The 12,767-nt window shown below is 37.6% G+C and overlaps 1 protein-coding gene and 1 long non-coding RNA gene across 2 annotated transcripts; both read right to left on the bottom strand.

The window, feature by feature from the left end:
* Positions 1-8,384: 8,384 nt before the first annotated feature.
* LOC105199887 lies at positions 8,385-9,784 on the bottom strand. The gene is made up of 2 exons (XR_005575276.1): positions 9,423-9,784; positions 8,385-9,299 (listed from the first exon to the last, which is right to left on the bottom strand). It is a non-coding gene; the product is annotated as an uncharacterized LOC105199887 (long non-coding RNA).
* Positions 9,785-9,827: 43 nt separating this feature from the next.
* On the bottom strand, positions 9,828-12,148 carry LOC105199886. The gene is made up of 6 exons (XM_011167168.2): positions 11,530-12,148; positions 11,158-11,415; positions 10,732-10,940; positions 10,347-10,555; positions 10,049-10,194; positions 9,828-9,977 (listed from the first exon to the last, which is right to left on the bottom strand). The coding sequence occupies exons 1-6, from the start codon at positions 11,836-11,838 to the stop codon at positions 9,855-9,857; spliced, it is 1,254 nt and encodes a 417-aa protein (XP_011165470.2). The 5' UTR covers positions 11,839-12,148; the 3' UTR covers positions 9,828-9,854.
* Between the last annotated feature and the right edge of the window lie 619 nt (positions 12,149-12,767).

Below are 12,767 nucleotides of genomic sequence, written 5' to 3'. Positions count from 1 at the left end.
CGTTTCATCATCTGGACGCGGGCACCGGCGCGGCGCGGGTGCGTTGGGCTGCGCTGCATCGCGCTGCGTTGTGCGCATCGCATCGCATCGCATCGCGAGGGCCCGCGATTCGTGCGCGCGCGTGGGCGTATGTACGTACGGCGCACAAGTATACGCGTGACCGACGGACAGGCATATCCGCGATCAAATGCACGAGATCGCTGATTAGCCGCCGCGGTGGAACTCGCGAACGGATACGTATGTATTTCTGGCCGCGTTAGCGACCGGACGTCTCGTCGTCCGAGATGGAATCGCGCTCGATCTGGCGATTTCGCGAAGATTCCGGATATCGTGAGAACGGAAATCGATCAACACCTTTACAGTATCAGTTAATTAGCGGTAGATAGGTAGAACCGACCGTTAATTACGAATACAAGAACGTATATTTGGTACCTCGTTAAGGATGGTATCTTGGAAAAAAAAAATATATGTGTGTGATTCATCAGGGCGAGCGCGTTTAGGTCTGACATTCACAACCTCGGGAAAACGCAAGTCGCTCAATTAACATAGATTAGAACCATATCACAGTAGCACGGAATTGTAGGGGAGACCTGAGATGGCTCCACGCCAGAAATATGATACGTATCGTATATCTAAAAGGACACCGGCGGCGTTTCATTAAGCATACTTGTACATGTATAGCACTCGTACTTCGGTACAGAAAAATGCGTACATCCAACTGCGCGAGCTCAGCGTGTAACCCACGTCTATGGGCTGTAATCTGGCGTTGCACGATCGGGGTCGCACACGTGGCCTACTCTATAGAAAAGAGAGACGTAGAAATCATATAAGATAAACATATATGTGGCACGACAGTGCGGAAAGGGTATAACTACAGAGAAGGTGTGGAGCGAGTAAATTAAAGGTTTCATCGCGTATTCGCACATTTTTTTTTAAATCCATCTCGTCAGAAGCCTTCAATTCTCGTATGAGTGACGTCAAATGTACACAATTGCAGCTCTCGATATTGAATTCATAGTGGCTACCGTGCATAGGGGGAAAAAAAGGGTATCGTATAGTCCTTCGTACTATCCGCCACTGTTTTATGCAAAAGAGTTACATGCGTCTATCGCGTCCTTCACCAACGTACAATTTTTCTGTCCACCCACGCGGAGCCGGTTAATTTTGCATATTAAATGACTCGGTAACTCTCTTGCCGCTCTCTTCAACATCGGACGAAATGACCGTTATTTCTCCCATGGTGGGCTTTCGGCACCCAGTGATACGCAAAAACGTTTTCTAAGTTGCGGTTCAGGAGCGGCGTAGAACGTCGACGTCGGTCGTCGCGTCGGGCCGCGTGCGCCTTCGCGGCGCCTAAAACGCAAAGTCCGGCAATAAATTGTCGCCAAAGTATCAATACCCCCGATACCGCGCCGCTCTTAAGCGCCGGTTAATAGTCGCGCCGCGCGCAACCTCTTCAGCCTCTCGTTCTCCCCCTCCGGGTCGGTAGACTTTGAATAACGATCCATGACGAATTCGGCGGACGGCCTCACACCTGAGCCGTCTTGCCGGCTGGTATTCATCCGACAGCGGCGCTCCATTTACATGAGATGCAGCGAGGGGAGGAAGGGGGTGGGAAGAGATGTAACCGGTCGCTAGAAAAGCGTGAAAATTTCGGAACTTCGGTGCAAACACCGTGGGTGGTCGTTACTCTTTCTCAACTGAGTAGAGGCTCTGTCTCTCTCTCTCTCTCTCTTTCTCTCCATCGTTTTTTCTTCTTTCTCTTTTATTCGGGGATACGTTTCATCTTCATTGTTTCACGGCGAGTTATGGTTTTCCACGGTGAACCGCGCGCGCGCAGCGCAATTCATCACACACAAGCGAGGGAGCCGAGGGAGAAGTAACGTTTTCGAGCTATCGATACCGTGGCTAAGGATTAAACCGATAACGATCACCGGTACGCTTCGGCTCCACGTGTCCGACGTAATTAATTGCGTCGACGTCTTTATAGTGATATGCGCGTATTCCTGGGCCGCGGCTATTTTTATACGGATGGCGCTCGCCGAGCAATTTACCGTGATCTATCGACGCTGGAAGCGGCTAGATAGACATTCCTTTCCTTTCGTGCTATCTAATGTAGTAATTATTAATATTGTTCCGTGATTTATAATCGCGATTTTATAGAGATAAATAATTTTACAAATGCGCGCGAACTTAATACTTTAACATATGGCGTACGTAATTGATGAAAAAGAATTTGAAAAAAATTTTTGCGTGCCTCGTTAATGCGCGTTGTTCCATCCTGCGAGTTTTGTACTTCCTACTTTACACGCCGCAATACGGAATTTTCATTGTCATAAGCATATAATAATGAAATATTTTGTAACGTGCGAATAAAGTAAAAATTATCAGTGGTCGTATAGCGCGCTATTTTATAGCGCGCTATTTTACATTGTTATCTAGTTATTTACGTCGTACTATACCCAGATAGTCCAATCTGCTAAACAGAGAAACTTCCTTGACAAAGTCAAAGATATATTAAATTATTTTACAAGCCCTGCATCATGAGGGAAAGGTTTGCTCAATTCCTGCTACCTTTCTATTGTTATATTATAGGCAAGCAAATCCTAAAGCAGAAACTTAACTTGAAAAGAACATTCAACGGATAGGAATCTGCTCTGCAGTTATACTCGAATTTGCCGACATAAGTATTTAGCTACTTTGCTATTCGTTTAAATGACTTTTACGAAACATGACTTTCACTTTTTACAAGATAAATCGCGTGACCACCAGGTGTGAAGATTGCTTTAAAAAGTCAAGAGATGATGAAGGATAACTACCATAACAGAAAATGTATTAATTTCATTTTATTTGCGTGTCATTTTTCTATGATGTCATTTTTCTGAAACAAATTTTTAAATGGCTTTTCTTAAAATTTGCTTCTTTTACCAAGAATCAAGATCCATTGTTACCACAATGACTCGACAGATTAGTAGAGTAGACCACTAACGCAATTCTGTAACTCTTAACGACGATGTCGCTATTGTTACATTATTGTTGCGCAGCTTTTTATCATATACAATATCTCCGCAATGACAGTAATACGACGTCGATATCAATTGTGAAGAGTTGCAGAATTCCGCTGCAGCACTAGCTGAGCATATAAAAATAAGTTGCGAATATCTCATTAACCCTAGCATATGAGAATAACGACATCGTCGTTAAGAGCTACAGAATTGCGTTAGTGGTCTACTAAACTGTCGAGTCATTGTAGTGACAATGGATCTCGATTCTTGATAAAAGAAGCAAAGATCGATTTTAAGAAAAGCCATTTAAAAATTGGTTTCAGAAAAATGACATCATAGAAAAATGACATGCAAATAAAATTAAATTAATACATTTTTTGTTTCAAACATAGTTCTTAAATTAAATAAAAAAACTATCAAGGAATTACATTGACGAATCAATTTAATATTACTGATGCTACCTAGATGTTCAAAGAACGGCTTAAAATCGACGCGTGATATAATTAATATTAAAATCGAAATCGCGATTTTGTATCTTTCTCTTCATCTCTTAAGTCATACCTGTCTCAGGGATGTTGAATGCCTTTGTGATAATTGAGATAATTTCACAGTCATATAAAAAGCATTAACGGTCCGGCCGAAGATAATCCGTCATAATAGATCGCGATCGACACGTAAAATTGCACGTTGAGCGTGCCCGATCTCCCGCCATTCATTATACGCCGATCCGTGATCTAAGGCGGCTATCATCGATTTTGAAAATAATCCGTACGATCGAAACGACGGTGCGCATCTTCTCTCGGGTCGAAGAGGCCAGTCGCGACGCCGAGTCCGGTCGGATCGACGAGAAACAGTTTAACAAATAAAAACGTATAATTCCGCGATATACGCGTCACTTTTAAGACCGCGCCATGCATCACGCCCATATCCGGTCTCCTGTTTCCGGTCGCGAAAATTATTCTACGGATAGTCGCGGATAGCGACGAGGAGATGGAAAGGGGAAGAGGGCGAGATGTGTGGACGCGACGGAAAAGAATAAAAAAGAAATGGAAACCAAATGCAAACACACATACGCGACGATAATGTTCGGCAACCAGCCGGCAGATCTGCACCAGTAAATACACGCGGACACGCCCGTCGCAATTACACGAGTGCCTGCAAGTATAATGAGGCGTGCGTTTCATTGTGATTTATGCAACGGCTGGGACCCCGTTTGTGTGTGTCGAGGGGCCACCTATTTCTCTCTCTCTCTCTCTCTCTCTCTCTTTCCTTTAGCTCAACAGTAAATTCACGCGAAATTTAAGCACGACCAGAAACCAACCATTCGAACCATCGAGGCGTATTCAGTCACTCTTTAATATATCAGTGAGAAAGCTGTCCTCTCGAATTATTTTTTCCAAAAATAACAAACGGATATTCCCAGCCATTTAGATCAGACAGAAATTCGACTACGATTCATTGGGAGTTGAAACTGTCAAAATTTAAAAATCAGAATCCGGAAGTGGATGGAAAATCTGTTCACAAAAGTAACGGACAGATATTTTTCCGGACATTTTGATGGTTTTATGTTTAATGAACCGTGATCAAATTTCCGGTCGCTTTAAATGGTCGTAAATTATCCGTTTGTTATTTTTGACAGATGTCAAAATAATCTGATTGTTATTTTGGCAATTGTCATTTTTCTCAGTAAAATATAAAGACCTTGAGTTATTTGGTTCGTATTATATTTTCATTCGTTGTTTCGTATAAATGTTGGTAAAATTCTGATAAGGGTCCAATTTGCCTTGTATATAAATCTGAGCCTTGTATGACATGTAACAAAATATTTACAAAACCCTATGGAAAGAAACAAAAAAGTTCTTAAAACGGATTTCCGTTACTTTTTATTTGAACCAATCAAACATAGACCTGACTATAAAATAAAATTTAAATAAAAAGTCATTATTGTATCCTATAAAGAAGAAGTTATTAAATACTTATTTTTCTACAATTTCATTAACGAGATTTAATTAATTATTTTTCTTTAGGTGGTGTCATTCATAAATTTTTTTCTCTGATCCTTATAAGTTGACCCTAATAAATGAGTATTATTATGTTAAAACTTTCTTATTAAATCCTGATAAAGGCCTCATTAGATAAAAATAAGAAAATCTTTCTTGTGCCATTCCTAATAAATAATGAAGTCAGAGGGCTCATGTTACATAACGTACTATCCTTAATAAATTTCTACATCGGATTGGAAAAGATCACAATCTTCTACCTTGTATATGTGTGTGATCTCTGATAAATGTATGAATTAAAAGGGATCACAGGAGTGGCTTCTTTGGAAGCGATTATCGTCAACTCGATCCTGTTGATATCAACTCTCAATTGCAGTTAAATGTAAGTAATTTAATTATTAGGCAACACATCCAACGCACAATGCTCGATCGTTTCGCAAGAGCTCAAAGAAATAACATGTAATGTGCCTCTCGGATATATCCACGTGCACCATAATTAGATGTAAATTCGCCGCCCACTTGTCTTGATTGATTCGCAAATGTCGTGTAATGGGGCGTTAGGAAGGTCAATTTGTTGGTCGCGCGTTAAATATGCAATCTCGGGGATCATCATTGGTTCTCGAACGAGGAGGTTTTGCATTACCAGCGCGTGGCAATCGTCGCGACGCGGAGAGAGATATTAACCCTGAAGGATTGTAAATATCAATGCGTAATAAATTGCGCTGAATAGGCGAGATTATAGGCGGCCAGCCGGTGATTTAGCGATGATTTTTGCACTCGGCCGCGTAATACTCTGTCATTAATACTTTTTCTCCCTCCGTCCGCCGTTCATGCGCGTCGAAATAATAATATTTTTCGTGCACTTGGTCGCGAAATTGCACGTGATTAATATGACGCGGGCGATCTCCTCCATATGGTGTATCTATCCCGTATAGTCGGTATCTCACAGAATATCAACGTCCTCGCAAAAACGCGTTCTGCAAAAAACGCAAGCGTAATGGAAATTGTATGTTACTCAGTACTTTGACGCTTCGCTTGTACCGTAATTTCTTATGCGCGTATACGAATGTCGACGACCATTAGAGCCGTACGCTCGGCTCAACTATAACGTCTCATTCTGCGTAAAAAATGCTGTAATGGCAGAAGAGGCGCATCGCGAGTGTCTATCACGTTGCAAACAACTGAATGAATTTGGAAAATTACAGGACGATCTTCCCGTACATATTAAATCCTTGTCAGATTAAGTGACAATTGAATGAGGTATCTCCCATTTCAGAAATATATAAGCAATAATGTAAATAATAGGTTACGAGCGTGACGTGTCCATCGAATGGCCTAACGTTAAGACGGACACATAATGGACGTAAAATGATGAATTGATAGTAGACAGCGCGTTCATAAATCCGCGGTTCTTATCTTACATCGCGTCGTTAATTCTGCATCGACAAATACAGGCGCAACAACCGTTCCGTGTGTATCTTAAGCGATAAATTGATCGACCTAAACAACTCGTCAAAATGCTGACGCATGACCCGCCCGACATGACAGGCGTCATGGACCTTGCGTGTCCTGTTCAGCCGGTTTAATACTATTCAGTTACATGTATTATTCAATCAGCCAATAAGAAGGAAAACACGCGATTTATGCGATCCGCGGGCGAGAGCGCTGGAATCTCATTTTGGGTGGACAGATCGCGCATGAATCATCTTCGTTCATCCTCGATTATGGGTAAGGACGTCTCTCAACGGTTAATATAAAAAAAAAAAATTAACAAAATCATTTTCTTCCAATTAAACCAAAATAAATAGAAACTGGTCGGATTACCCTCATGACTAGGTTTTAAGAATTAATTAGATGGAATTAACTTAAATTTTCGCTTAAAAATTAACTAAAATGTAGGTAATAAAAAAAACGTAAATTTTTAAAAAGAGGATTATGTCACGATCATGAGTCATGATTATGAGTTATTTTTACAACAGCTGATTAAACGGTGCCGTATGCGCATTTGTCCAACTGGTTTCTTAACGTGGCATTATGAAATTTTTAGCTGCCATTTGGCGTTGGGCAGTTACGCAAGAATTGATAAAAAATATGACGAATTATATGCTTTGTTGGACACAAATAAAGTTTTGTATAGCACGCAAAAAAGGAAGTCAAAAGCGATAACTCGCGCGTCCACAGAAAATATCGTGGTCGTATCCACCTATCAACGTGCAGACTCGGTGTCAGTTGGGAGTCCGATCGTGAATAGCGCCGCCGTAATAACGAGCTCTTTACATTCCAGATTACACGTGTGGCTTGAAATGGCGAGCGGCTTACAAGCGCTACAAAGCAATAAAAGTCGATTTGCCTGCTATACACCTAGGCAGTGATATATCGCTATTTAACGCCTGCGTAAACCAGAAAACGCACCTGACAATCCCCAATTTTATTAATCTCTACCTTTTCCTTCCTTCCTTCCTTCCTTCCTTCCTTCCTTTCTTTCTTCTTTTCTCTCTTTTCGAAGCGCTCAGCGAATCGTCGAGTAATAATCGAAGCTTTTGAGAGATAAAATTTATAAGAAATAATAATTAAACAGTAACATGTCGCTCACGATGGATTTAAAACGTATCTTCACTCGTGCTCGACACTGTCGAAGTGTCACTGACGCTAGAATCGACCGTTCTCGAAGTGCACGGACGCTGACTGGGTTCGCCGAAAATCATGCCCTTTTTCCTGCAAGCTCCCGCGCTGCAATCCATTAAAGCGCTGTCGCATTTTTTTAGATCGCACTTAAATCCCAATGCTCGTTTCGGCTTAAGGCCGACATACAGGGACCTCACTCTCGTCACGGTGCGTCTCACAGTCTTCTTAAAAAACGGCAAAGCACTCTGTTGGAAGTTTCCTATTGAGAGTCTTCAGCTCGTGCAAAAATATTTCGACGACGGAGGGAAAAAACACACAAAAAGAAACCTGCAACTTCCTCGACGTTTCCTTCATTTTTGTTTTCAGACTGTTGTCGAACAGTGGTATCTTTCCCGCGGGCTTTGTCTCGGGCTCCTTTTGACGATGGGATGATTCACGCAACGTTTGCGGTTTGCAGTCTGACGTTTGAGGTCTGAAATATATGTAAAATGTATAATTGACATTAGTACGGGCCGATACGGCCTACTCGCTTTCGAGCAAAATGTGTGAAGAAGGCTTCTATGTAGAAAAATATTCATTAACTTTCTGGTTATATTACAGAAGAAGAGAATGTCTCTGGCATGTCCGTGTTATTTCTCCCCTTCAATATTATAATATTTATCTACATATATGATGGTACGTTCAATAAATATCGAAGATACATTCAATTAATATTATGTACAATTAACTTGATTAATCTGAAGTTTTAATTAAATTCATTCTTTTTATTTGAAAATAATAAACTTTTTAATGATAACATTTAACAAAGACAGTTAAACGGTTAAACAAAGATTAAAATTCTTAGCAAAGTAGATTATTAAACAAACGTCCAATGTACCCATTTAAACTGATTTTTCTAGATTCCGTGCATAATCTTGAGCATTTGCGTTTAGAGGATGATGAATTAATTCTTTCTGTAGACTTGCATGATTCTAATCGTAGCACTTTCTTGTCAACTACTGACATATTTTCATCCATTTTAAAGTATACTTCGCATGGTTCGAAAGACAAGGTGCAAGATCCGTTAACAGATATCGATTTTATCTTTCTTTTCCATTTCACAAGAATTTTAAGGTGTTTCTCGAAAATTCTATTTATAATCCTCTTTAAATTTTTTCGACGAAACTTCTTTCAACTGACCGAATTTTTTGCTTCATCGCATTTTATTTCGAAGCTTACAATCGTTTCGATCTATTATCAATCAATCAGAAATGTTTAATAAATGTCATCGTATTTTATCGTATTATTGAAATTATATATAATTAAGAAATTAAAATTCAATTTTAGTTAGATATTTTATATCTAAAATATTAATGACGAGATAGCTGAAATGAATAAATTTATTTTATTTTTCAAACTCTACCTCTGAGGATCTTGAAGCAGTATTTTAATATTCTCATAGAGTTTTTAAAAAATAAAATAAATCGAGCGGACTTTATTCAGTCAAGGTACCTCAGATACTTTATATCTAACTTATACATTTAGCTGAAGTACTTGGAACGGCAAGCGGATATCTCATTATCGCACATTCGCGAAGAATCACAATAGTCGTTGAACCCATTTTTAAATCATCGTCAATACTAAAGGCTGGACTCCTCGCTATTATAAGAACTTTCTGCATTTCGTGTGTCTAAATACGTAAATTCAGAAAAAAATTTTTTTCTCTCTTTTTTGCATTTATTCACCGCTTAAGTTTATAAAATTCGTAATGAATAATTGATAATTGTATGGATAAATGATAACCTAATCCAACCTGGTTATCATTAATCGAAGATCGCGTGTATACATTTTGGAACCTTTTCGTGAGATTCCTCAAAAAGTTAATAATACTGCGATATACGGTCGAAATTATGGAATATTTTTACTATAATTAAGTCACTCTCTATAAACGTAGACAAGAAGCCAATAAACTAAAATTTGTAAGTTGAATGTTGTGAAACTCGATAAGTACAATCGATATATTTTGTAGCGTCCGATCCAGAAGCGTTTGATCGGAACATTAAACTTCAGGGTAATTACAAAATGCAGATATAATCTCATGATGAATTATTCCAAAATCTTCTAGTTATTCTATAAAAATTGTACTTTTTATATTTAAATGATATTAATACAAAATATAAGTATAATTAGCAACAACTAAAAATAAGATTTGTCTATGTATTTCTTCGAAAATATACATTTAACATTAATCTCTGTTCTGATGCCGTGGAATTTTTGACGGAAATTTATTTTGAATACAACGAACGCTTCTTTCAATGATTGTCTTTGTCCTTGGTTTATGATTCGACACATTTCTGTACGGAATCTCCTGAAAAAAGGGGTAATTGAAAGAATTAATAGATATTGTAAACAATAAAATTTACAAATAATTTGATATACTGTGTTCAAGTCCACGTTAGATTCAAAATCGCTTGTGTGCTTTTTGCTTCCGGTATTTTCGTTGCTAAATGCATCTTCGGGCCTTGATGAAGATTCAAACGTCGTTTGAGTATTTTGACCGTATCGTATTTCTTTCGGTGGCACAACTGCAAATCATATGTTAAAGACTTAACTCTGATATTACCAACTCTAAAATATTGCCAAGAAATATTGAGTCTATTCTTTTATTAATTTCGTATGTAATATTTCGTATGTAATATCTATGTATAAATGTATATATAATAATTCTGTGTTTTACTGTTCGATCTATCGATCTTCTCTTTATCTTCATAGTGTATATTATCACGTGTTTCTTTAAATTTATGTGACCTCTCTGGTGTTTTCGCTCTTTGATATTCATTGCTCTCATCTTCTTGTACCTCCTTCCAAAACTCGGAAGCAGCAATACTCTGTTCACTTCTGACAGCTCTTTTAACGTATCTCTGAGTCGGTTCGCGGTTACTGGTGCTAAAAAAATTATCTTTTCTAAAATATTTTTTCAATGGATTCTATATGCATGTTTGAAATTCCATTTAAAATCATGCAAGAGTAATCAATATAAAGCACATCAATCTAATTAGTATCAAAGTATATTTACATAATTCAAAAGAATTATACAATAACTTTAAAGGCAGAGAGTTTACCTTGTAACTTCAATTAATGCTGATTTCATATCGAGACTGTAATATGGAATTGTGTAAGAGTTCGCGTATTCATCCGAATATTCTTGTTGGCGATTCACGTACTGCTCGGTCCCCTTCGATTTACTAGTAAACTCTTTCGAAGAAGTTCCGACTCTAGAGTCATCAACAATTTTGTCTTTCGACGTTGACGTCACAAAACGACGTGGGGCCTATGTACCGACAAATACAAATTATTTACAGCTTTATGCTTTCTATCATTAAATCAGAGTTATTTGCTATCGGTAAATTTCTTTGTTACATGTATTTATGTTTCCAAAGTTTTATTTTTAATTTCCGTTCAAAAAAATACAATCCAAAAAGAAAGTGAGAATATCGACTTTCCTTTACGTTTCATTTCATTACATTTGTAAGATGAGAAGAGATTACCTCATCGGTACCTTCTTCAAGCAGCATTAAAGTTACTGACGCTCCGTCCAAAACCCCATGGAGATGCGGCATCTTTTGTTGACAACAGTCGACCGAACGTCCCTTGAGAATTTTCCACCAAGAATTTTCGTCCTCTAAGAATATCTTTATTCTTTCCACTTCACGCAAACAGGTTATTATCGCATGTTGAACATCCTTGAGATCATTAATTTTGGCCAACGGCGACGATTCCGGCGGACTTTCATGTTGAGACTTGTTCTAAAATTCAATGAAGTTATCACGTATAAGGTATAATCCGTAGCGTCCATTCTCATTTTTCTTCATTTGCAATATGTTGTAACATGTGTGATAATAAATTAATAAATTAATTACCGTCGCGTCATGATACTTCGGTCTGTCGTCGTGATCCTGAACGTTTCTCTTCAGTTCTTGAAATTTGTTTACGGCACGATCACCAGTGTAAAAACGTGAATTAAATTCGTATTTCAAATCCGTACCGACTTTCGCATTACATCTCCTTGGCTCGTAGTACTCTCTTCGTCTCGTGACAGGCGATTTATAACGGCTTTCCAAAGTGCGTGGATTGAAAGCAGCTGGCGAAGTAAGGTGAGTGCAAATTCTGCACGGAGGTTCCTGAAAAGGCGAAATATTACATTCGAAAGGATATACATTGTCAGACATATCCTCCCGGTATAACGTATAACCATATCTCCCAAGTAATTAAAAGTTTTTTTTTTTTAAGTTATTCAACGTCCACTGAAATCCAATAATTACATAATTGTGGTCTAATTTAATGTACACGTAAAATTATCTAAAAATTTGAAATGGATTACTTGCCATTTAGATAAGGAAGTTGTTACTTTTTTATATTCCAGTAATAATCGTAAGCCATATCGTATTCAGACATATTCTTGAACTACAGAACATATTCAACTTTACACATTGTCATTCTGTCGAGAATATTTATTGAATATTCAAGAATATTTACGGGAATGTTTATCTTTTACATTCTTTCGAAATTTAAAATACATGTATGTATGTAATGTGTATGGTTAAAAAACTAGACGTGAAGTAAGATTACATTGTTTTTTTAAAAGGATGAAACTTCAAGTGTTAGTATAAAGACTGTGTTCCAAAATGAATTGCTAGCGTTGAAAATCTGTAATGCATGTAACGTAAATTTATAAATTTTTAGCGCTAACAATTAATTTTGAAACACAGCCAAAATAAAAAATTAGGCTAGTGGCATATAGAAAAACTCAAGTAACTTATTTGATATATAAAAATTTGGCAGACATTTATCACTGTCTTTATACACTGAGAAAACAGTTTTTAACTTGACTAAATTTTTCAGCTTGATTAAAGTTTCTTCAGTTTAAGTATTTAACTTAAATACATAAATATTTGAATTAAAGAAATTTAGTCAGTTAAAAACTTCAGTCAAATTAACAATTTTTTTTCTTAAAAAATTAACAACTTTCTTATCTAAAACCTATTTCACATTTTTAGATAATTTTACATATACATTAAATTATATATTAAATTATACAATTACATAATTATTGGATTTCTGTAGACATTAAATACCTTAAAAAAATTTTTATTTACTA

This window comes from Solenopsis invicta, chromosome 7, assembly GCF_016802725.1.
Source record: "Solenopsis invicta isolate M01_SB chromosome 7, UNIL_Sinv_3.0, whole genome shotgun sequence".
Classification (NCBI taxonomy): domain Eukaryota; kingdom Metazoa; phylum Arthropoda; class Insecta; order Hymenoptera; family Formicidae; genus Solenopsis; species Solenopsis invicta.
This window is presented reverse-complemented; position numbering and strand designations above follow the sequence as displayed.

Bases quoted from the DNA above. Each gene is read 5' to 3' on its own strand.
- LOC105199886 (XM_011167168.2), bottom strand. From the start codon at position 11,838: ATGTCTGACAATGTATATCCTTTCGAATGTAATATTTCGCCTTTTCAG. The intron at 11,416-11,529 runs GTAATTAATTTA...ATTGAATTTTAG, and splicing joins CGAAGTATCATGACGCGACG to AACAAGTCTCAACATGAAAG. The intron at 9,978-10,048 runs GTATATCAAATT...CCCTTTTTTCAG, and splicing joins CTAACGTGGACTTGAACACA to GAGATTCCGTACAGAAATGT.